The 25,802-nt window shown below is 39.4% G+C and overlaps 1 protein-coding gene across 1 annotated transcript; it reads right to left on the bottom strand.

Moving 5' to 3' along the window:
* Positions 1 to 916: 916 nt before the first annotated feature.
* IL7R (interleukin 7 receptor) lies at positions 917 to 24,281 on the bottom strand. The gene is made up of 8 exons (XM_019632973.1): positions 24,094 to 24,281; positions 20,097 to 20,235; positions 11,982 to 12,139; positions 7,427 to 7,584; positions 5,085 to 5,253; positions 4,018 to 4,111; positions 2,983 to 3,058; positions 917 to 2,585 (listed from the first exon to the last, which is right to left on the bottom strand). The coding sequence occupies exons 1-8, from the start codon at positions 24,173 to 24,175 to the stop codon at positions 2,082 to 2,084; spliced, it is 1,380 nt and encodes a 459-aa protein (XP_019488518.1). The 5' UTR covers positions 24,176 to 24,281; the 3' UTR covers positions 917 to 2,081.
* Between the last annotated feature and the right edge of the window lie 1,521 nt (positions 24,282 to 25,802).

Genomic DNA, 25,802 nt, shown 5'->3' with positions numbered 1-25,802 from the left:
GGCATGAAGTTTCACGGGATGACCCCCTCCTGGAGGTCACCTTGGTTCCCATTTCTACAAAGGTAAAGAACACATGCCTGCCTGGTAAAAGATGTCTTCTGCTACTTCCACACCAGGCAGAGGCTGGTTTTTTTCCAAGCAGATGTGTCACTTTTATGGCATTTTTCCCTGCTCTCCAACAGAATGCTTGGAACATGCCTCCATTGTAGCATTTCATATTTTTATAATCATTTGTTTACAAAGCTATCACTTTCATTAAAATTTTCACTTAATGAAGGCAGGGTCCCAACCTTATTTGTCTTTGAGTCCCTGTGCCCAACACAAGATGGTTGGCACACAGCAGGCTTTCCATAAATCCTTGTCAAGGAAATGAAAGAGATAATGCTTATGGGAGTGCTCTGAAAATCGCAAAGCACAGAGCAACTCTATGGGATTATGGGATTACATTCATTACTAGTGATTCAGGCAAAGGGACTTGGAAAGTACAACACCCAACTGAAGAATAAGGTTATATGATTACCCTTCAGTTTCCAAACCAACAGATGACTTCTATTGGTCCACTAATTAAACTCCCTTCACAGGTGTCACAAAACAAACAAACAGAATATTAAAACATGTAAAAAACAGTCTCTTTCCCAAACTAAAAACAGAACAAAGGAAAAAAATGCAAAACATAAACAACAACGACAACAAACCCCAAATAAAATCCAGGCCCTATGTGCTTCTTTACTTCCCTGGGCTGCCTCTGCCCTGCCTGGTTCTGCATACACCTGGGGTCTGGGCACCTGTGGGAGAGGGGCCAGCTGTACTCCCCCAAGCTGAGACTGCTCAACTGCCTTGACTTGCTCTCATCTAGACTAAGAAAGGCAAGAAAACATGTTACATGTTGACATTATGTCTCTTCTGTATATCTTCAGGAATGTGGCCATGATGCGTTCACTCGCTTATTTTGACTTCATCTCCCTAATGTTTGTGGCAACAGCTGTGGAACTTGGGATGGTCTGTGGATGAGTTTGGGTTGGGGCAGTCTCTACACATATAGAAGGGTTATCTCCTCACTCATTGCTCGCATGCACCAGTGTCCAGTGGGCAGCAGGTTCTTCTTCCATCCATGGGTTGCAGCTGGATGGTGGTAGCGAGGGGCTTGTGCTCTTGATAACTAACAGTAGAAATTCTGGGCTTCTAGTTTATCCTCTCTTTGAGCACTTTTCAGAAAAAATGAAATGAAATGGGCTTGTTGCATTTTGTTGCCATCTTCATTTTTTGTGGACATGGCTGGCCGTGGTACCTCACACATCGTGAGACCATTTCTCTCCCACTTTCTTCCTCATAGCTTTTTTAGTCGGGTGGCCGAACTCAAGGGTGTCCCATTTGTCTGGGAAACTCCCAGTTTATGCATATTGTCCTGGAGTGATTATTTATAACTTCTCCTTTTACTTTCAAAAGTGACCCAGTTTTCGACATGAATTATATAGTCACCCTGTTAATAGTGAGGTTTGGTACTTGAGAGTGGGGCAGCCCCTAGTTGAGAGGCAGGAACATGGCTCTGGGGAGACTGCAGTTAGACTTTTGAGCATCAGATCTTGGTTCCACCCCTTGCTGAGTGGGGAACATGGACAAGTTGCTTCAAGCCTCAGTTTCATCATCTGTACCAAAGAGAATAATAATAATAATTGCCCTGCCTTCTGGGATGATTGTGAGGACTCTGTGAGATTACATGTGCACTAGCAAGCATTGGAGATCTAGTAAGTCCTAATAATAGGCAGGCTCATTCTTGTCCCCCTTTCGTTCTTTCTTCCCTTTCTGCCTTCCTGCCTTCCTCACCCCTCCATCTCCATCCTTTCCTCCATCCTTTCTTTCACTCTTTCCTGCCTTTTGTACCATCTGAAATAATGGAACCATTTGGGTTGCCTAAAACAGAATGCTCTTGCCTCATCTGAAGGCCACTGAAGTGGGGGTGAAGCAGTGGGCAAAGCGATGTTTCAGAATCCTGTAGGTTGTGGAGAGGGTTGCGTTCATTCGGTCTTCTCAGCGAGGTGAGGGAGAGTAGGAGCTCAGTTATCTTTGTTGGTCACAATGATTTACTGGTTTTGGTAGAAGCTGGACATGGTGACATATGCTTCTTCTTGACTTGATCCCAAGGAAGTGAGGAGGGGTTGTCCTTGGGTAGCTGGGTTGAATGTCAGGATTTCTGATTGGAAAGGAAACAGAGGGGACAGAATGCCATTTGTAGTTCCAGGGCCACCCAGCAGGCCCTGGTACCCATGAGGCTCATTGTTGCTACCTGCCCTGCAATCTGGGGACCTGGAGGAGGAGACCTCAGAGGCATCACACACACTGACATTCCCAGCCAGGCACCCGAGGGGTGCATCTCCTCTGAAAGTTTTTGGGGTGATGACTGCATGATTGGATGGCCAGTTGGAGCCCTGCACACTCCCTCCAGCCCTCTGCTTCTCAGATTCCTCTAGTTGTGGAGAAAACGTGTCTTGCAGGAAGCTTTCCACTTCTTCTCTAGCTTGAATGCCATCCACCTTATGAATCTGGCAGTCCAGGAAACTTTCAGGATTGAAGCTCACATGCAAATTCTGCACCAAAAAAGAGAAAAGGCATTAAGAGTGCACCAGAGAGACACACCACCAAATGCTCTGTTCAAGAAAATTTCTAAAGAACTGCAATAGGTTTACTAGGGAATACCAGAGATAAACCCACATGTTCTAGCTGACTCTGCTTTTGGAGGTTCTATGTTGCCTCAGGGTCTGAAGCAACCACTGACTGTGCCCTCCACCCTGAGGAGGCCTGGGATTTGTAACTCATTTTAGTTTCCTATCTCTAGAAGTTGCAGCTAGGATCTTACAAGAGATTCTGGTTTGGGGTGAACAAAAGAGCATAACTTGAGGTTCAACTATTCCTTATCCTGCAGTATCATTCTTGGCTACTGGGACACCTCCAACATAGTGATAGAAGAACATCAGAAGCACTCACCTTTTTTGGTTTCTTGCATAGTTGCTCTAGAGTTTTCTTATGATCAGGGAGACTGGGCCATATGATAGGCTTAATTCTGAAATAAGAAGACATTGACATTGATAGATCAGATGCATGGCAGAGGGAGCAGGCACAATTGATCTTTCCATTTATTCTGATCCAGGAATCAGAAGAATGAGTTTCTAGTCTTGGCTCTGACACAGCTAGGTGAGTCACCTCGGGCAGGTGCCTTGCTTTCTCTGGTCCTCAGTGCCCTACCAGTCCATGGGAGAGTTGGACCAGAGATTGTTTTCAGTGATCTACTCAGTGAACAAGACATAACAATGATATACCTCTGAGACAGAGCCCTGGAGAAAAGGTACAATGAGGCTTGGCAATGAAGTGGTTTGGTGTACTTATGAAACTAAAATTTGCCCTGCTCCTTTACTATATAGATGCTGTCATCTTATTCCTTGTCTTGACTGGCAGCAAACCTTTATCTCTTATTTTGGTAGAAGTGAGAAACAGTTTCTATGTTACCCACAGGCATTGCTTTAAGGTGGTGCTTTTCAAGCTGGAATATTTGCAATTCTTGCAATACATGGCCCCATGCTGAGGGCATCTTTCTAGAGCATTACTAACTTGACTGGTCTGTATCTAAAACATCATTTTTATGATGAAACAGTCATGGCCCAATCGTGAGATAGAATGCAAAAATCCCATGTACTAAATGCATGTACTAAAAGTCAACACTTCAAATGTATTCTGCATTTTTCATGTGTGCCTCTAGTTGCTTACACATTCTGGAGGCATGGCTCCTAAACCTTTCGGAAAAAAATTTGGGAGGGGGATTTGCCCTATATTCAGTTTATATATTTTCACCTCTTAGGAAATTAATTATGGAAAGTCACCAGTGCCTGAGGATGAGAAGAAATGTTGGGCGTATAATTCCTGAAATGCCTTATTCCCCTTTGTAGTTTTCTCATCAATAAATAGGGTTAGAGCTCTGACTGTCTGGGTCCCTGCATAGCCACCCTCTTGATTAAAGAAATTCACCTTTTTTTCCATAACACACAGGCCAAGATGACCATCAGAGCCACACAGAAGAAACTCATCATGCTGATAATTAGTAGAACAGGATTCATTTCCCCTGAAATACAAGGATAATTCTAGGTTAACAATCAGTAAGCATGAAGTGGGAGAGGCTTCAGGATGCCTTGAGTTTACTTAGTACTTCGAGCCCATTTGTTAGTTCTTGAAAGTTGCTCTTCAGTGAACAGTATGATATAATAGCTTTATGGGGGACTTTTGGCTTTAGTAAATCACACTGACTTATGTTAGCAGATCTAGAACATCTGTCACTTGAAATGTAAAAATGACCCAGCATTAAAGATATCAGCATTCCCTCCCTGACTCCCATCGCCAAGAGAAAGAAGTTGAGCAGGGAATAATGAGATGGATACTCTATCCTGCATTCCCAGCCATTTCTAGAATATGGTAGAACAGTTCCCCTCATCCCTCAAAGGGAAGGTATATGCGCATTGCGCTGAGTCCCCAGAGGTCTGCCTGAGCCATGTCCTTTGGATTTTCTGGCCATTCTCACTTCCTAGACCCCCAGGATATCTTCATTATTCTGGAAAAGGAGGCATGGGAGAGCCACATCAGTCTGCCAATCTGCCATCAATAAAGACATTCCCTAGAGGGGCCTTAGAGACAACAGCCATTGGGGGGTCCCGGTCTAATTTGATAAGCTGTAGGTAGTGGGTGGGGATTTGGTTCAGAATTATTAGTAGCTCCCAGGAGCACCCAGGGCCACAGCATCTAGACAGCTACTAAAGATCAGAAACTAAAGGTCCTACTTCCACCACTTCCTTGTTCTTCACAGAATGGGAAAAGATGGCAGGTCTTCTCCAAAGAAAATGTAAAAATGCCCTCAGGGGAGTCATCTCTTTCACTCTCACTCACAAATGTGTTTTTAAAATAAAGTTTATTGGAGTGACAATTGTTAGTCAAGTTACATGGGTTTCAGGTAATACATCATCTGTATATCACATTGTGTGTCACTCACACAGTTTGATCTTCAAAGTGCTATGTGGGGAACAGAGATGCCAGTCATCTCTCACCTGGGTCTTTGGTCTCCGGAGTTTTGAAGCGGACACTTGGACTCCATTCACTCCAGAAGCCTCTGAAATAGTCAACACCAGGGATGGACCGGACTTTAATCTCATACGTTGCATCAGGTTGTAGCTTTCTCTGTAGGAGTGTCAGCTTTGTGCTGGATAAATTCACATGCTAAAGAGCAAAAAAAGTGCCACCATATTTTTAGGATGAAGATGCTGCCCAGATCTCCCAACTCATTCAAGTCAAGTGTCTTTAGTCTTGTGGACGTTGTCTCAAAGTTCTGTCATATTTGTTACAAGAAGGAACCCTGACATGTGGAGGGGCCAGGGGCAGAATTTGGGGCAGAGACTATGAGCTCATAAATGATGTTACAAACGGTGGAGGCGGGCAGTGGTACAATGGGTCTATTCAGGTGAGCTGGGCTCTCCTGTTTGGAGAGGATATAAATCACTCCCAGACTCCCACCTTTTTTTCTATACTTCAATCTCTTCCTTTCTCTGCCCTTTCACCACCCAAGGGGAGATGAAAGGGAATGGTGAGTTTAGAGAGCAAAAAATCATTTCCCTCCGGAAAGATGCCATTCTACATTGTGAATAGCAATATAGAGACAGCAGTCTCTCCAATACTGGGTATTACCCTTAAGAAAACAGGAGTTCTATGGATTTTCTGGTAAAAAGTATGTCCCATTTTTATTTACATTTATATTAATTTGATTATTAGTTTTCATGTTTATTGAATTTATATATTTCTTATTTTGTGAAATATTTCCAAGTTTCTTGCTGATTTTTCTATTGTTAGATTTGTTTTTTTCTGATGACTTTACGACTTCCTTATAATTAAGGATATCAACCATCTGTCAATTGTAAGTGTGGCAACATAATCCTAATATTTAATTTGCCTTACAATTTTGATTATTGTGTGTACTAACATTTAAAAAACTTTATTTTTATGTAGTCATCTGTATCAATCTTTTACTTTCTTTTACTGATTTTATGCTTAGAATGTTCTTCTTTATGTCAACATTATATAAACATTCACCTATTTATTTTCTAGCTTATTTAGACTTTTCCTTTGACATAATTTCCTTAAATCTTTTTTGTGCTTTTGTTGTTAAGTGGAGGGGTTTAGGCATTTAACTTAATTTTCCCCTAAACAGTTAATTGATTGTTCTGGCACTTTTTTTTTTTTCCCGAAGTCCTTCCTTTCCCCACTATAATTGCTTTTCTCTTGGTGCAATTTTCAAATAAAGACTGGAAGAGGGTAGGATCAAGTGCAGTCCAGTGAGTGTGTGTGTGTGTGTGTGTGCATGTGCGTGTGTGCATGTGCGTGTGTGCATGTGCGTGTGTGTGTGGGTGTGTGTGTAGGGGGTGACAGAAGAAGGGAGATGATGGTCTGGGGCAGGCGTTACACTTCTGTAAGCAGCATAAGGTAGCCTACTGCAAACAAAGCTGATCCTTGTCTTAGAAAGGAGAACGGTGTGGATAAGCAGGCACGCTATTTGTCTTGAGAAAGAGAACCTTTCATCTGTTTTCTGTCCATGTGGTGCAAAAAGGACGGAAGGTAAACCAGTGGGTTCAAAGGAATCCGACAACCTGGGACACTCTACCTTTTCCCCACCACCTCCCCCAAACAGATTGCAGGGGGCAGCCAGACCATTTCAACCACAGTGAATCACGAAGTCTAAATAACCCCCCAGATTATAAAGGGTGAAAATGTAGTGGTTATTCAAGAACTAAGGATTCAGACTTAAAAAACAAAAATGAAGAAAAATATTTTTCCTCCTCTCCTTTTTTACTCCTTTATTTTGCTCTCACAACTTCCATAAACCAGACTCAGTGATGTTTTTGCCTGATTTGCCTGTGAGAGCAGTGCTAAATGTGCTACTTTTTAAGGCCCCAAAATAAAGAGGATTGATTTGGTCTTGACTTATATTGTTAATCCATCAACCTAATTTAGAACCATTACAAAGACAAAAAATAGAGCAAGAAATAAATAAAAGCAGAGCTAGAGCAGGACTGGGCTAGAGACGATCCAGGTTTTGTGGGACTCGAAGCTTATACACTTGGAAGCTTCTTTCAGTAAAAGATAACATTTTGAGTGTAAAATTGCTAGTGGACCTCCCCAGTTAAATGTACCTCTGGGACAATAAAATCTATAATATTAAGAAGTTTCTATTTTATAGTTTTATATGTTTATATATTGTAATTTATATATATGTATATATATGTATATATGTATATACATATATATATTTGTAATTTATATATGTAATTTATTTATTAAGCACACTTATATATACATCTTTATAAATGTCATAATCCATAAATGTAGTTGTTCTACATACCATCCAGTCATTTTCATTGTTTTCCTGGCGGTAGGCTATCTCATGGATTAACTTTGTTACATAAGTCTTTTGTAAGTGCGATGTATTAAATGTCACCACAAAGTCATTTGCTTCCTTGCGATAGATGACTCTTAGGTCAAAAGGAGCCTCAGGTTTAACTGGAAAGGAAAAAAACAGGGCAGTCAAGGAAATAATTATAATTTTTAAATTTCATCTATCCTGAAAATGACAGTCATGTTCAGAACACCATTTCTTCTTCCTGGATCAAAGCCTGACTACGTTTTTCAGCCTCCCTTGCAGTTGGTTGTGGCCTAATGAGCCGTATGAGTGGGAAGTGATGTGTATCACCTCTTATCCTGGCTCAGAAACCCCACATGTGTGACCCTATGCCTGTTCTATTTTCACCACTTGGAGTCAGATATTTCAGATGGAGCCCCAGGATGAAGATGACCTGAATAGTGCTTGGAGGACTGCAATTCACAGGTTAGAAAGAAATATTAGCAAGAAATAAACTTAGGGTGTTTGAGCTATCATATGTTTTAGGGCTTATTTGCTATAGCAGCTGGTGTTACTCTTACACTAAAACACATTCTCTTTGCTTTTTGAGTACTTATTATTAACTAACCCCAAAGCAGGAATATTTAAACTTCGAGTCTTCGTTATTCCAATAAGATCAGCTATGATAAGCTGGGAGCCTTGCACCTCATGTCAGCTACGTAGTTGAGGCTGGGCACCCTGGCCCTGGCTCAGAACTTCCGGTGGGACCTCAGGCTGCCTCCTCTTCAACCTTGTTTGCATTAACTCTACACTTTTCTCTGGCCTCTTCCTTCCGCCTGCCTGCCTGCCTCACAGTTGCAGTTAGGGTCACACACACCTTATATGAAATGCTGTTGGAGGAATACAGGTATTACTTCAGGCAGAATACACCCTGAGAAAGGTATTGAGTTCCTCGATGAGCATGTGTGTCAGGGCTCCTCCCCAACATTGACTGGGGGGGCCTCCCTGTCGTGCGTGGCCTCTTAGCTGATCTTTCACCAAAGTCTTGGAGGGTAGTTATCGAGGGACGGGGCAGCCACTTTTTTGCATGGCTGATCTCAAATAGAGATGAGGGAACACCTAAGTTAAAATCTAACCTAAACCTCTTGTTAACAAGACAGTGTGGGCTCATGAAACTTTCACTTGGTAGACTGAGCGGGATTCTAGGCAGTCTAAGCTGGGCTTTAAGACCCATTTGCTGACCCAGTAAAATGAACTCACATTGGGGCGTTTGGCCCACTTATTATCATCAGTTTCTCATAGTGGTGTCTGCCTAAGTTTCTCCTGCATTGCCTCAGAGGTACTGCAAAGAAGAGGAAGTGGCTCCTTCTTTGCCTTTGGATGTCTTGTGAAAGAAGTTGATCCTGTTTTACCATTGTATACACTATGAAAAGGGAAGATGCCCTGAAAGGAAGCAGGGGCAAAAGGGATGGGTGTATAGAAACAGACCAACAGAGAATACTGTCAACCTTTTTACACCTGCCAAGACAGTTCTTACCCTTTATTCAAAGAAATAATTAAGAGTCACGTTCCCAACAAAACCTCTGACACTTGAGTTCCTTTTCCCATCCCCATCTCCCAAGGACTCTCAATGAAGGAAGAACTAAAGGAAGAATAGGCTAAGATTGATATGTATCTACTAAGGGCCAAGCTACTTAGGCCATTTCCATCAACAATAATTCATCTCCACTCTGCTGATGAGGAAACTGAGTCTCAGAGAAGTTGATTAACTTTAGTTCAGGCCCCTGTAGGGTGTTATAAGAGGATTTAAATTCAATTCTGTCTGATTCTGATGCCCACTCTTCTTCATTTAACTTTTGTTTCTGGACTCTGATATGTCCCACTGGCTTGTCCCCACATGTCTGCCTCTAGCCCAAATGGTGTCTCTGAATGCATTCGAAGACGGTGCTTATTCCTCGAGCAACATTTTAAAAAGTTAATTTATTCTTGCACACCCTGAACAATTATATGAATTTAACCTGCCAAGAAAAGTGGGAAGGCAGGAAGCTGTCCCTGTGGCCTTGTTAGGGGGTTCACACCTAAAGAAGGGGAGGTAAATGAGAGAGCAGGTGGTTGCAGGGGAGCTCTGGCTCTGAGGTTCAATAAGGGGCATCCAGTTTAAATTCAATTAAATAATAGTTCCCTTAATGAAACGTCACATTAGGAACCAGAAGAAGATGCTACTGTGAGACACACCTTTACCACCTCTTATCCTGCTTGCCCAGGGGTGCTTTCCAAAGCCCCACGGTGCTGACACCACCGCTTTCCCAAGGGTCCCTGTTACCAGCAATGTGGATCGCCTGTCTCTCTCCATTGCCCCTCTGATGAGACATGTCAGGTTTGCAATCAGCTGGGTGGTACTGAATGTGGACTGCAAAAAGCCCTGGGCATGTGAGATCTGGGGGTTGTGGTGTCACCTGCAGCCTGTGGGTATGCTATGAGGTTTCACATGTTTACTCCCTGGAACACGTGCAGACCCTGTTTACTGGTGTGGGTTTCTATAGAAGAGGCTCTCTCCTGATGCTCCAGGACTCTGTGGAAGGACTAAAAATCAAATCTCTACCCTCTCTGCCTGTTCTCAGAGAGCGAATATATTGATATTGGGTTGTCAGAAAAGTCATGACGCATTTTTGCAACGAAAAACATAGAATAATACATCAGGATTTTTCCGACAACCCAGTATATTTGCGATGTAAATGGTGAACCTTTAGATACAGTGCTCTTGTGCAGTGCACGAACTGAACATCCATCCATAGCAGTGTAGTCTTCAAACGATCAAAACCTAGCTTGCTTGTGTTGTATACTCAGAGATACCTTGTGGTTGTCATCCCCACCTAGACGACACTCACACCAGTGGTGTCTATGTCTCCTTCTCACTACCACTGCTTTTTTACAAGATAGTTGTTCACATACGAAACTTTTGGTTTATTCTTTATTTTACCATCTTAGTGAAACAAAGCTGAGATTAGATTCCAAGTTTCTCTTTGTTGTCTCTAATGAATATTGCTCTCATATTTAATTTTATTTTTGGAGGGTGAAGAGGGATGTTGAGAATAGGAAGATACAGAACAATATTATTTAAAACCAGCAAAGAAATTCATCACTTCAATCATTTTAAATAGCTTTTCATATTTATATAGTTTCACTTGTAAATCTCCATAGGTAGAATGCAGACAAGTAGTTAGTATTTTATTGCAGTGGTATATCATAATTGCCTTAGACCTTCTCCAGTACTAGGGTATCTCTGAGGTTTTGAAAAAGAACCTTATTTTCACCTCAGGGTCATAAATCTTGTAAGTAATGGAAGAAATATTTGTGTCTATAGTCCCAATCTTTTTGAGTGTTTTGATTTACTTGCCTGGTAACCAAATAGCATATTGGTAATTAATATTGACTTATAACCAGATAATTGAATGGATTTACTAATTCATGTTATTATATATATGGGTATTACATAGAACCAAAGAAAACATGCAGATGAGTTTAATAATTCAAATTATATTTTCTTTGAAATATAGTTATCATTTTTTTTGGCAAAGTATAATATGTGTATCTTAGGCCAAATCAGATTTGGCATCAATCCTCAAAAATAGGCCTTTTAGAAATGTGTGATGGTAACTTCATGTGTCAACATGGTGCCCAGTTGTTTGATCAAACACTAGTCTAAAAGTATGTTTTTTAAAAACACAGCTAATATTTAAAGCAGTAGACTTTGAGTAAAACAAAGTTACCCTCCATAACGTTGTAGGCTTCATTCAATTACATGAAGGCCTTAAAAACAAAGACTGAAGATGCCCTGAAGAAGCAACAAGCCTGTCTGAAGAATGCAACATATACTAGAAACACCGGCTGAGTTTCCAGGCTGCCTAGCTCACCCTGTGGAATTTGGATGCAAGACTAAAATATCTACTCTGACCTGAATTTCTAACCTTCTGGCTTGCCTTACAAATTTCAAACTTGGCAGCCCCCACAATCATGTGAGTCAATTTCTTAAATCTCTTTCAGAGGTTTATTTATTGGTTCTGTTTCTTCTGGAGAACTCTAATATAGAAGGCATATTTACTTTTTAAAGTAACTTGATGATTTAGCTAAACACACTCAGAGTATGGTAAGTGCAGGGGGAGAAGACTACATGAAATTCAGGAGAAGGTAGGGTGAAGGACAGGAGGTGGTGAGGAGGGAGGAGAGGAAAGGACAGGACATACATGGGTGGACGACAGGAGGCCCGGCTCTAGTTAGACACTTTGTGTGGTTGACCTCTTCTTTCAATCTGTAGGTGCCAATCACTGTCATTCGTAGTTGAGTTTGAAGAGCCTCCGAATTTGCTCACAGTAAGACTTAATAGCATAAGCGTCAAAACTTTCATTTATTTTAAAAATTATTTATATTAGACAATTTCCTATTCTCTATTGCAAATAGCTTTCATGATTTGTCTACTTTTAAAATCCAGAAAATCCAGAGAATATCAATGTCTTTAGATATCTGAAAAATGGCAACCATACCCCCATGTTCTTCTTACCTATATTGAATATCTTGATTTTTCTGCAGGTTACGATCTTTCTTCTAAGCTTCACACATACTTTGCTGTCTCCAATCAGTAAGAATTTATCTGTCTTGAGGAGATACACGTCTTGCAGTTTACTAAAAGTCAGACACTTTACAATCAAAAGGGCCTCACTGCAGAAACAAAAGGGGGATCTGTCTTAATTAAAGTAGGAGTTCCTGTATAGAATGGAATGGTATCACACGTACGTTTTAGTTGTTTGGCTGCAGCTCTGTTCACAGGTGTGTGAGTGGGTAGGTGCATGCTCAAGGGGGAGAAAGAATGAAAATAATGTAGCTTTTTGCTGTTTTTACTATCAGTGATGATTTACTGAGGTATTAGATGCAACTGAATCTAACATAGTCAAGCATGTTCATGAAAATAATGGAAAATTCTCATTTTTAAATAATTGATCACTGAAAAACAAATGCTTTATTTAGTTGGGAAGGTAATTATGTCTTTTGATGTGTTATAGGAATAAATTGAAGAAATAAACCTGGAAAGAAACATTGACCAAAAATGGGTTAAAGGTGATAAAATAGTCTAAAAGATTATATACATAAAACCATATATATTTAATAGGTAATTTAGGGCTTTTCATAAGTAATTTTGACTGTGCTCCAATTTTAGATCATCAATAGGTTTTATACAGCAAATATTATAACATTATTGTGACATTTATAAGGTATGTAGATGTAAAACGTATGACAACAATAGTTCAAAGGATAGGATAAGTGGAACTTCATTGTTGCAAATTTCTTATAATTTACACAAAATAGTACCATATTAAATCTAAATAAGCTCTGATAAGATTGAATATTATAATCTTTAGAGCAATCACTGAAAAGAGATATTGAGACTGGCCAAGTGACTCAGTTGGTTAAGAGCGTGAGTTCTGAGCAACAGAGTCACTGGTTCGATTCTCACATGGGCCAGTGAGCTGTGCCCGAGCTGAGCTGCCTCTGAGCTGCCTTTGAGCTGGAGAGAGCATGTGCTCTTAGCAGCAAGGTTGCCAGTTCTACACCAGTATGGGATGGTGGGATAGTGGGCTGAACTCTCCCTCCCCCCGCAACTTACCTCCCTCCCCCCACAACTAAGATTGAACACAGCACCTTGAGCTGAGCAGCTGCGAGTGGCCTACGGGCAGCCAGATGGCTCTGTGCAACAAGGTTGCTGGCTTGACTCCCGCTTGGGATGGTGTACTACGCTCCCCCCTCCCCCATGACTATTGGGTTGTCGGGAAAGTCATGACGTATTTTTCTATGTTTTTCAATGCAAAAATGCCTCATGACTTTCTCAATGACCCAATAGATTGAAAGTGGCGAGTAGACTTGGAGCTGAGCTCGCGCCCTCCACAACTAAGATTGAAGGACAACAACTTGGAACTGATGGGTCCTGGAAAAACACAGCGTGCTGCTTCTCCAATTCCCCAACACTGTCCCCCTCCGTAACTCCCCAATAAAAAAAAAATAATAAAAATAAATAAAGAGCTATTGCTCCAAAGTGAAAACAAGGAAGAAACTGAATATTTCAATTGCTCCATTTGTTTCAAAGAAATTAAATTTATTATTAATAAACTCCAAAGAAAACTCTACCTCCAGATGGTTATATGCTGGTAAACTCTGTCAGATATATAAGAAATAGTGCCAATCTCACATAAATTTTTCCAGGAAACAGGGGAGAAATGGACCCCTCTCAGCTTATTTTATGATGTTAGCTCAACCCTGATACCAAAAGCTGGCAAAAAAAGTATTATAGAAAAGAAATTTACAGGTAAATTTCCCTGAAGAATGTAGATGCAAAGTTCCTTAAGAAAATATTAACACATTGATGCTAATACATAGTGAAAAAGTAGGATGTATCCCAGAATATCAAGATAGGTTCAACAAAGATCGATCAATATAATTCATATTAACAGAATAAAAGACATTATCTGGTCATCTCAAGTGATGCAGATAAAACATTTGTTAAAATTCATCATCCGTTTATGATAAAAACTCTCAGTAGACAATTAATAGGTGGACACTTACTCAACCTGATAAAGGGCATTTACAAAAAGTCTATAGTTAGTACACTTAATGGTGAAATTGTGAATATTTTTCCCTAAGATAAAGACAACACAGGGATACCCACCTTCACCATTTATATTCAACAGTATGCCTAGCCAGTGCTAGACAACAGAAACAAAAGGCACCTAGATTGGAAAGGAAGAATAAAGACTTCCTTTATTTGCAGACAATGTTTGTTCACATAGAAAATAATAAAAGATTCTCTAATACAATGATAAGAACTAATAAAGTGAATTCATCAAGGCCATTGTACAAAAGTCAATTATATATTCTATAGGCTAGTTTCAAACAATTAGAAAACTGATTTTAAAAATAACAGCATCATTTATGATAGCAATAAAAACACAAAATGCCTAGAAATAAAATGAATAAAAGATGTTTAAGGCCTTTGCAATGGAAATTTCAAAACAGTCCTGAAAGCCATGAAAGGGGATCTAAATAAATGAAGTTACATTCATGGATGAGCAAATTCAGTAGTAAAAAGATGGAAAAGTTTCCCAAACTGGTATATATAATATTGATCAAAATCTCAGCAGTAATTTAAAAAAGTTGACAAGTTGATTCTAAAATTTATGTGGAAATACAAAGAATAGACAAAGCAACATTGAAAAAAATAGAACAAATATGAAGGCTTTAGTGTACTTGATTTCAAATATACTATAAAGCTATGATAATAGCAGAAAAAGGAACCTTTGTGTAAGTTTGCTTACATGAAAAGAATCCTCATTAATCAGATATTTAAAAAAATCATAGGGAACGTGTTCTAGAAAGGTTCTTTACTACCTACAACACAGAATGTGTGTTGGTTTCTTTGGTGAAAGGTTCCTTACTACCTACAACACAGAATGTGTGTTGGTTTGTTTGGTTTCTTTTGTGTGCACTTTTCTCTGCATGTGCTCAAAGTGAGCCCTTTGGAAGATCATTCCTGGACTCAACAGAAAGAACATGTCTGTATGGCTTGAGGTGAAATGGGCATGGAGTTAACATCTGAGAACTCCTCAACTGTAGGTGCAGAATCTCACCTTTGGGCTGCTGTGGTCTTTGAGTGACTGATTAAGCTCCATTTAAGTTTAATTAATTGGCTAAATATGCTTATTATTTGTGTGATATTACTTAAAATTACCCTTCCCCCCAAAATATTGCTTTTTCATAACTTATGTTTTAGGAGCATATGGTTGTTCTGGCTTTGGGGTGTGTGTGTGTGTGTGTGTGTGTGTGTGTGTGTGTGTGTGTGTGTGTGTGTGTAGTTTCCAGAAAATGTATTCCTTTTTGGGCTCGAGTAGAGAAAAAGTAAAAAGCCAGTATTTAAGGTAAGCTAAATGGATTACAGGGAAGAAACCTGGGAGCAGTATCAGATGGAAAATTTTGAAAATGGCAACACTCTCATGGTTTGATAACTAAGGATAAAAGGAGAGAATTGGAGCAGAATCCAATTTCTAAATTTTAGGTAAACATGTAATTGGAGAAATTAGAAGGATAATGGCTTTTAGTTCAATCTTTGAGTTTAGAATATGTTTGTAAGTCAAGTATGTGTGGAATATTCAGCTACAGATCCTTAACATATAGTAAATTTCTGCTGGAAGTTTAGGAAGACTCTAAAATGGTATTCTCAGTTCATTTCCACTTTTGGGAGAATGAGATTAACGAGCAACAAAAAAATGAAGATGACCATGTGGCTAATCTTATGAACCTGGGCATCCTTTTAAGGGCTCTGAACTCCAGGAGCTTCTGTATGTGTGTATGGGGTGGGGAGGGAGAGGAAGGTATACCATGCCAGGAGACTAAGATAAAACTATGACCTACGGTAGATAACCTTGACACTAATCCTGGCTTCAGGTGATTGGAGGAAACTTAGGGTTTCCCCATGAGTAGTTCAACTCAATTCAATCCAATTCATTTCAATTCACTTCATTAAATTAAAGCAATTTACTTGGCTGCTAACTATATACACTGCTAGAATTAGGAATGTTGTAAGACTACAGCCCCTGTCTCATTTGGTTATTTGACACTTGAAATATGGCTGGTCCAAACTGAGATGTGCTCTCAATATGAAATGCACACCAGATTTTGAAAATTGAGTATGCAAGAAAGAAGGTAAAATATCTCATCAATACTTTTTGTTTATATGGATTGCATGTTGAAATGATACTATTTTGGATATATTAATTTAAATTAAATATATTATTCAAATTAATTTTACCTATTTTGGTTTTTTTGTTTGTTGTAATATGGCCACTAGAAAATTTAAAATTGCTTTCTGGTTCACTCATTTGTGGATCACACTGTATTTCTGTTGGATAGAGTCATTCTAAGGTATTTGAGGGGAGGAGTATCCAAGTAGTACTATAAGCTAACAAATTTGACCCTGTGAGACCTTCCCAGGGGACATCAACCCTAAGCCACTCACACGTATCTCCTTGTTTTGAAAATAGGGAAAGACTGCTGGGAACCATAGCACCTGATTCTTTATCCCACCTTCACCTTTCTAAATTTCTTGCCATCTTGTATAATTTAGCATGATGGTGAAACAGATACTTACATGGAAATAATAAAAACAAAACCCAAAATAGCTTTTATTCCTCATTTGGCCCTGAAAGACAGAATCTATCTGAAAAACATGGAATGACATTAAAAGTTAATATGGTTTACTGTAGGAAGAACTACATTAACAACACTTGACAGTTTTTGCTAGTGAAGCCAAGTATGACTTAGATTTGGCAAGGTGCAGCCTGTGATGTTGGTGGTAGTTGATGCAAACAAAAAATGACATATTTGAAGTGGTATCTGTAGGCGGTACATGGGAATGCCTATGGTGCCCCCAAGAATGTGGAACTAAAGGAAATATGATTGCTTTCTGAGAACTGACTATAAAAATTATGCAGGGCGGCTGAGTGGCGCGTTGGTTAAGAACTAGCTTGGGATGCCAGAGGGCCCCTGTTCGGATCCCACGTATGAGGGCCAGTGACACTGCCCTCAACAGCTAAGATGCTGAACAACAGCTCAACCTGGAGCTGGGCTGCTGTGAGTCGCCAGTGATGGCGTAGGCTGCAGCCCCTGCTGCAGTGGGTTGCCATGGGCTACCGTGTGTAGCCAGCAGCCAGCGTGAGCGGCCAGCAGCCGCCGTGAGCGGCCATCCAGAAGCCTGCGACTGATCTGCCTCGCCCGGGAAGAGCGCAATGATGGTGCCAACTTGGGCCAGTGAAGCAACATCCTCCACAACTAGACTGAAGAACAAAACGACACCAACTTGTCTGTTCCCCTTCCCCCAATTCCCCAATAAAAATCTTAAAAAAAAAATCATGCAAACACCTAAAAAGCAGGGCCCCAAATTCAAGTACAAATGCTGTCTATGCAGGTAACCTAAATGAGAAAAGTGGGTTTAACTTCAGGACTGAGATGTCATTCCCCATTTATAGAAGCAACTGGAATTATGTTCAGCTACTTTTTGCCGTATGTGATCAGTATTACCAAATCTGATTTTTAAAAAGATACCTAAATCTTTAAATGCTGGCAACTAATTTTTAAAAATTAACCACTTTGGGATCTAAGCCAAATAAGTCTATTCTTAAAATCAACAAATTTCTGTTTTGTTTCTATATTTATCGAACAACCTTTTGATCACATTTTAAATAAAAATCAGACTACTCTGGAAGAATTAAGAACCATTTACAGGTACTGACTATATGCTTGACACTAATCTTTCTATCCCAATGCAAGGCAGTTGTTACAATCAGAGGCTAAAAGAGCTAGTTGAGAGTTGCTGTTGGAATTCCAATCTAGGTGCCTGTTTCCAATACTTCTACTTTGTCACTCTAGGTACCTGACAGCTGGTTAAAGTTCTGGGGAATGAAAAATTTTCAGGTCCCCCAGTAAGAGTAGATTCATATTGATATGCAATCTTCTGTCCCTCTTCCCCTGAGACACCAACTCTGTAGGCCCTGAGCCTGGTATGAATATTTGGGTCGCTATGACAGTTGTATCTGTCAATGAGGTAGTCATTTGGAATGTTAGTAATCCACGTCTGTGATTGGGCTAATCCAAGTTCATCCCTGAAAGATGGATCCATGCGTTGAACACTAAGTAACTTTGTTTCTAAACCTAGGAGACTGGCAGCCAGATCAGGCAGGTAAGTGAATCTAGGAAAATGCCTCAGTTAAGCCCTATGGAAAACAGCATATGGTTTCTATCAACAATCCCACTTGTGTAATGACTTAAGCAGACTGTACAATTTTCAATGATTTCTAGTTTCTTTTTTATAAATTTATATTAACAGGGTAAAAAAGCTCCAATAAAGCTAGTTTCATTGTGGAAAAGAAACCCAACCTAGCCAGCAAATATAGCACTCTGTTTAAGTGAGTCTGAGATACGTTGCCTACCCTGAACCTAGGAATTCCTCCAAACGCCCCTCAACGTTTAGGTACCTTTATGAAGCAGCTACTCTCCCGAAGCACCTAACCTACCAAGGAGTTCCTATTTATTGTTTTACACTGAAAATATGTCTTAAGACAATTTCTTTCCAATGGAAATATCTGAATCTAATTGAAAAACCCAAATGAAGGCTATAGATAAGTTAAAATAGGGAAGGAAATATCAAGAGACTTGTTAAAGGAAGTAGGCAAGTTTGTTCAAGTGGGCAAGAAAGTGGTAGGTGCCGAGTGAGTGAAAATGGACAGAAAGGTCAGGCTATGCCTTCTCAAGAGAAACCACAATGATGACTGCTGTCCACCAGTCAGCTGGTTGGAGAACTCAAAGTCAAACCTCTGTGTTGGAGGGGGTTTTGCCCATAAAATGACCACATTGTTTGAGTTGTTTGGCTGTTTTAGTGTAGTCTAACTGCAGCATAGATTCTAGACATGGTAGGTTCCTGTTCTTTCGACATATTTTATTCCTGGAAAGTGTAGTATAGAAGTGAACTGACAGAGGCAGACAGAGAACACACTGTGGACTTCAAGGCCAAGACCATATTTACCCAGTGACTACAGCTCCTGAAAATGAATGTAAGACATGGAATTCAGGGCTTATCTAGGCTCCGTATTGTGGGGGGTTGACTGAGTGTCTACAGAATTTAAAAAGCCCTCTTTTACTACTGGTGGGTCTTGGCTCACTTTCCTTACTAGAAAACTAACTAAAATTAGGTCATCTGTTAAGAATTTGGAGATAGCCACAATTCAGAATTTGATGTCAGAGTATTATTTTTTTGAATCACCGGAGATAGTAACCCTCAGCAACAAGAAATGATTTATGGAGGAGGGAGAAGATAAAGCTCTCTGAGCTCTTTACCAGACTTTCAAAACAGAGACTTTCTCTTTTTCTTTGCCTTTTCTCTGAGGCCTCATGAAACTAAGAGCTGATTTATGCCTGTGGGATTTTGAAAAATTGGTATTGAGGGTATCATCTAAAGTCAAACTGTGCCAAGAAGTTGGAAGTTAGGTCTATGTTCATAGATTTTAGACTTAATGCCTCTTTTTCATTAATTGTTACATACTGGATGTGTCTTCTAATTAAAGTATTAAAGCATTAAATTATTTAGTCATCACAACCTTCTTATCAGGTAGTATATCTCATTTAACAGGTGAAGAAATTGCAGCATAGATAAGTTACATAACCAGCTCTAGGTTAAAAAGCTAGTAAGTGCTGGTATTGGGATTAGAAACCAGGCAACTCTGCTCCAGAGTATAACTTGAAAACATGAAACCATCTCATGTCAGGCAAAGAGATTTTTGAGGAGGAGTGTCCTAGGAGAAGTAGGGTTTAAGTTCTGCTATGAAGCCAGGAGGGATGTGGCATCTCCCAGATCCATACCGTCATTTGGCTGCAGCAGCAGGACCTGAAAGATGAACCCATGAGTTTCTTTGCCTAAGTCTTTTGGTGAAGGTCAAGGAGTTCCACAGAGTGTTTGGAATTCATTCGATTGTAATATTTGATAATTAGCCCCCATCCTTCCTTTGCCACCGTGGCTGCACAGCACACAGAAAGAGAGACCGTGTATTTCCAAGCACCCACTGAAGCCACCTTTCCTCACCATATTTCGAATTCCAGATTGGTGCTGTTGACATCTGGATCATCAAAAGCACAGTTTAGCAAGTGCTGGGATCCATTCACTTCCAACTGACTGTAGCAGGAGAATGAGTAGTCGTCTAGCTCTGCATCTTCAAGGTCTCCTGGAGAGAAACAAAACTGCAGCTTTGTAATGAAGCACATAAGCGCATCTTTTTAAAATCTGCAGTGACTTTAATGAAATGGCAGCCTTTGGGGGGCAGACATAAAGAAGTGATTATAGTTTATCTAAAGAAGAAAAGGTCAAGGGCAAAGACAAGAAACAGTTTTCAAAAACCAAAACCAAAATCAAAAGAAAAAAAACCCCAAAAGAAATCCAAACTGAAACAAAACCTAAGGAGCACAGATTTTTCTAATAAAAAACAACAACAGTCATCACAATTAATAAAAAACCTCCAAATAGTCCTAAATATTTCTGCCATTGGGTTAGTGCTTTAGAGATCTAGAATGAAACACTAAACACAGTCTTTCTTTTATTCAAGGGGCAATTTCTTCTGTTAGCTTGTACATTTCAAGTAAGAGATATCTTATCACCATGACTTCATATGCTACCTAATGTAGCCTTTGACTTTATTCCTGGGCTTCATTTATTCCGTCCCAAGTGTTTTTTTGAATGAAAGAAGATGACAGCAGTTTTATAGTCAGAAGTTCACTTTTTTAAGGGGTAGCTTTCCTTTGCCTAAATAGGTGTCCCAACTAAAAGCACCATTAATTATCTCCATTGGGTGGATATTTATTTAAGGCACTTTGCCTTAAGCTATTAACTGAGGGAAACAGAAAAAAAATAGATTTGACAGGGCTTAGATCTGGTAGACCTTTCCATAAATCTTATAGATGTTGCTTCTGTGCTTATGGGTCTTCTATAATATAAATACCATATCTTGTAGATGTTAGCAAATTCTAGAAGTATGTGGGGAACCAGGAATTTTTGCAGTCACTTTTGGAGAGCACAATTTGTCACAGATAGTATTCTATTTCTTAGACTGGGTTGAGGCCTCCCAGTTTAAATAGACATTTTGTATGTATATTTCACAATATCTAATAGAGAAAAATTTGTCAGCAAATATACTCAGTTTGGGACCTGAGAAAATCCAGAGTAATCAAAGCCATTCTCAGAGGGCTCCTGTGTGAGCCTGACTGCTTCTAGGTCTATCAGTACTAGGGATTAGATGCTTCTAGGGCTTTAAATTGGATACAAAACATACTAAAATTAAATCCCTGTTGAGTGTCCCAAAGGCCATGGGGTCTACAGACAGCACCACCTTTATTTAAATAACCTGGTAGGTTGTGGGAAAGTTAATAAAGCTGGTTGTGCGTGGACCAACCATTTGAGTGACTGGTCAGTTCAGTCAAAGCAACAAATCTCAAAAGCCACATCTAGACAAGAACTGTGGGTACTGCTTGTTCATTCTTGTCTTCTAATTCGGAAGAAATTAGAAGACATCCTGTGAACATTCCAAGAACACACCCAGCTCTCAGTTCTGCTCCCAGCAAAGTCTTCTTATGTAATTTCAGTAGGTTATGTTTCTCCTCCTGAGGACAGCTTTACATACGAGGGTCAGCCCACCATGTAGGGTTCACATTTCAGCATATTCATTTCTAATCTTACAGATTTACATCTTGGTCCTTAAGAGCTGGCACCTTTCTCAATGAAATGGTTCTGGGCAGTTTTAGCCTGCCCTTACTTGGCAGTCCTCATGCTGTCTTGATGTGTTTCTGTTCTTTGGACCTTCTACCCATCCTATACAACAGAACCTACATTATGATTTGGTTCTAGACATCCATGGATCAGCTTTGTCTCCCAAATGCTTCAACATACATAGTAATCCAGAGAGAGAACAGTATAGGAGACCTGGCAACAGAAAAAAGCACTCCCACCATCTGCCCTCAGCCATCCAGTCCGGCAAAATGAATGTGATGCATATTCTCACACAGTATGCAAACCACTGGTCATGCAATGAAAGTGGCTGTGTTTTAAGAAGCAGTTCGTTGGCTTTTCAGCAGGTATTTATGAGAAAAGTTGCCTTGTAACCAAGAAATATCCCCCTCAACAACTTACAAACAGGATGTTCTACCTGCTTGGAGCTGAAAACTTTATAGGTTAGAATAATATACACAGTGGTTGAGATCCCCAGCACCAGAATTGGACAGACGTGGGTTTAAATCCTGGTTTTTCTGCTTTGTAGCTGTGGTCCTCTGTCAGGTTACTCAACCCCTCTAAGCCTTAGTGTTCCAATATGTAAATTCATGTTTTTATGAGGAACCACTGACCAATTACAAAGACAGCTTAGAATGCAGTACGCATTCAATAAAGGTTAGCTATGACTATTATTATATTTTTCGAGAAATAAGTAATGAAAAGGTAAAATCAGAACTCTAATTCTGAGAATATGAACATGAGACCTTTGGGGCTCCTTTGAAAAAAAGTTCTACGTCAAAGGCGTTAGTACTACAGCTTCGAAATTACACAGAGCTTTTGAACAGTGAGTTAACCTATTATTTTTCAAATGCTCACTATCTAAGCATATTTTACAATTAAAATTTATTTTTTTTGGAATGTTTGTTGTAGACAAGGTCATGTAGTTTAGAAGTCTTCCTACTGAAAGGAATTAGTTGATTAAAAGTGTAAGAGGTTTGGATATTTTAAAAGTAGCCCTTTCTTCTCTTAATCATCCTTGTGGTTATCAGAGAAGTAACATCTTTCAACAAACAGCAGCTGATGATTTTACACCCCACACTGGATAGTATTTTGATGTGATCATGCAGATGGGTAGTTACAGGTCTCATAAAAAAATCCTGAAATTTAAAAAGTTGAAGTGAAAACTCAGCTTTCAATTAGAATTTTTATTTCTTTTAAAAATAGTGTGGTCACCAGGAAGAAGTAGAAGGAGTATAGATACTATACTTCAAAGAGTAAGATGTATGTGTTTCCTGCCAAGTGTCTCTCGTGCAAACACAAGGTAACATTTACCATGGCATAATGATTGCCCCATAAAGTGAATCATACATGGTCACAGTGTAAAAAATGTCAAACTTATGAAAATCCCTGTAATGAAAATATTTTAGGGATTTCCACCTTTAGTAGTTGCGTGACTTAAGTGATCTAAGCTGAGTCATTAAGCTGATGTGTTTGATGTCTTTGATAGAAAAACACTTTTTAACTCTTAAAGTGAAAGAGTCTAATTTTCAGGAAGAAATTGGAGGTCCAACTTCTCAGGTAGCTCTGGCTGCTTTACCTTTGTCTACAGTTTTGTTGTAATTACAATGTATTTATTAAGTAGGCAGCATCTGCCTCTAAGAACTGCAATTTCAAAAATCCCAAAGAGAATTATTATATGACAGTAAATTTGTTGATATGGAGATGATTAAATATATTCCAGTGAGACAGCTCATTCAGATCTTTATTTAATTATTCACTAAGAATCTCAAATGAATCTATCAAAACTAAAGTACTTTGAAGAAATTCTCAAATATGCATTAAATGTCAACTGCAACCTACACACTCTTTTGGGTGCTGGGGATATAGCAATGGTAAATGCAGATAAAGATTTTTGTTCTGGACATTATTTTATCATAAAAGCTATGCTTTTGGGACCTCCTAAAAAGCTAAACAAAACAAATCTAGCTTGATTTCTTAACACGGTATAACCAACAAGCACAATCATTGCATCTACATGGGTGTTCTTTTTGTAAGAGCAGAGACATCGACCAACATTAAAATTCACATTTGGAAAGTCAACTGCATTTCTTCTTGATGATTCTAAGACTTTACAAACCACTCTCAGTACTGTCCCCTAGCCCTCTGTCCTGTGGTTAGAACATACAAAATGACCAGATATGTGGTAAGCTCTCAAATTCCATTCCAACCCAGTGCCCTGCTCAGGTCTATCAGGGATCTGAACAACCTAAAGCACATGCTAGATAGAATTGGCAATCCTAAAGAAAAGTTAGAAATGACTCACCATTCTGTGCATAGCCACTTTCTCCAGAAACGACTTGAAGTAAATAGAAAACCATACCAAAAGCTGTACCTAGAATTGTCATTCTGAGAGAGAGAAAAAGAGGAGAGCAGGCGTGTAAGCCTATGTGTAGGAATGAATGAGAGAGAGAGAGTGCGTGCGAGAGTGAGAGAGAGACTTAAATCTACAGCTTTAGGGCTTTCTACTTATTTAACCACAGACAGGGGGAAGTATAAACACAGCAAAAAAAGAAGGCATGTGCCAGAAACAGGAAGTCAGAGTAAAAATATTGCTGCTGTAAGCAGAGATAGAGGAAATGAAGGGATAGAACATTTAAAATTATTATACCTCTCTGGTATTCCTGGTAGCCCCCAAACTTACTGTGCTTATTTCAGAGTAATGTGGTAGATTTAAATCAAGACTCAGACTATTTCAGACTAGAGTGTGAATCGGGCCCACTTTAAAAGAATTATGAGACACAAATCTAAACCTACAAAACTAATCAATTGGTTGTCAGGGGTGAGTTTTGCTTTAAAGAAAGATTCTGCACTTAATGAAGTAATTTGTTGTAGGTATATGTTAAATAGTTTATAACCTTCAATCTCTGAACACAGAGAGTTCTGTTCTCTTTGTAGCCTTAGGAGTTACTTATACCTTACCCATCACAGTCGGCATTCAAGAATGATTTGTTTAAGAGGTGATAAAGTATGAGTGAGGGGGCAAATGTGGCCCATCACCTGTTTTTGTAAATAAAATTTTATTGAAACATGGCTGCTTTTGTGCTACAATAGCAGAGCTGAATAGCTGAGTCAAAACAATGTATGGCACACAAAGTAAAATCTTTACTATCTGGCCCTTTATGGAAAAAGTCTGCCGATCCCTTGTTTAATGGTTAAAATAGTTATTTTCTCCATCAGGTTAAAATAGGATTCTATTTGTGAAAATCTGATTGCTGCACAGATTTCAGGAGCATGTGGTCCATAGAAACCATACTAGTACCTATATACATATGTGGGGCAGAAACCTGAAGCAATGACAGATAATTCAGACTCTCCCTACACCTGTCAACCAATCAAAATTGTTCTCAACATAGCCTCATGGTTAAAGTAGTGATGTTTGTTAAGCCTGGCTGACCTCTTGGTAATTGTTGAATTTTTGTCTTTAAGCCATTATTAGTGTTTGGAGACAGAGGTTGAGAGCAGTCCTGTCATTAACAGACAGAAATGACTCCTGAAGGACATACCTCTGATCATTAGATGAATAATCTAACCTGAACTTAGCCATAAAACTCTACTCTCTTGCCTCACAGGAGCGCTCTTCTAGAAAAAAAAAATGCAAATCTAAGATAATGAGGACAGAGATGCTGAGTGGACAGTGAGTTATGAGGTTCTGTTTGATTCATTGTTATTGGGTAAAATTGGTCCTATGGGCCTGTAAAAATGGTTAAATTAACAAAGATAATATCCCCTAGAATATAAAACAAAGAGTCTGAAAGCTGAGTGAGTTAGCTTGTCTCAGCCATTACAGTTATGCAACGATCTCATAAAATGAGAAAAGAGGATTTGGAACATTTGGAACAGTCTTTGGGAACCCCCCTTCAGTGTTGAGTCACATCCAGAGATGGCGTGCCTTATTTATAATGTTACACTCTGGACTACAAACTCAAGGGATATTTCAGAACAAGAAGATAACTGAATGGGAAATAATCTCTC

The sequence above is a fragment of the Hipposideros armiger genome, unplaced genomic scaffold (genome assembly GCF_001890085.2).
Source record: "Hipposideros armiger isolate ML-2016 unplaced genomic scaffold, ASM189008v1 scaffold_1214, whole genome shotgun sequence".
NCBI lineage: Eukaryota > Metazoa > Chordata > Mammalia > Chiroptera > Hipposideridae > Hipposideros > Hipposideros armiger.
This window is presented reverse-complemented; position numbering and strand designations above follow the sequence as displayed.

What these genes read in the sequence shown, in the direction of transcription:
- IL7R (XM_019632973.1), bottom strand. Translation starts at nt 24,175, where the DNA reads ATGACAATTCTAGGTACAGCTTTTGGTATGGTTTTCTATTTACTTCAA. An exon ending in AATCAAGATATTCAATATAG is followed by an intron (nt 7,585 to 11,981) that starts GTAAGAAGAACA and finishes TTTCCTTTCCAG; the next exon opens with TTAAACCTGAGGCTCCTTTT. An exon ending in TGTGTGTTATGGAAAAAAAG is followed by an intron (nt 3,059 to 4,017) that starts GTGAATTTCTTT and finishes TTCTTATTTCAG; the next exon opens with AATTAAGCCTATCATATGGC.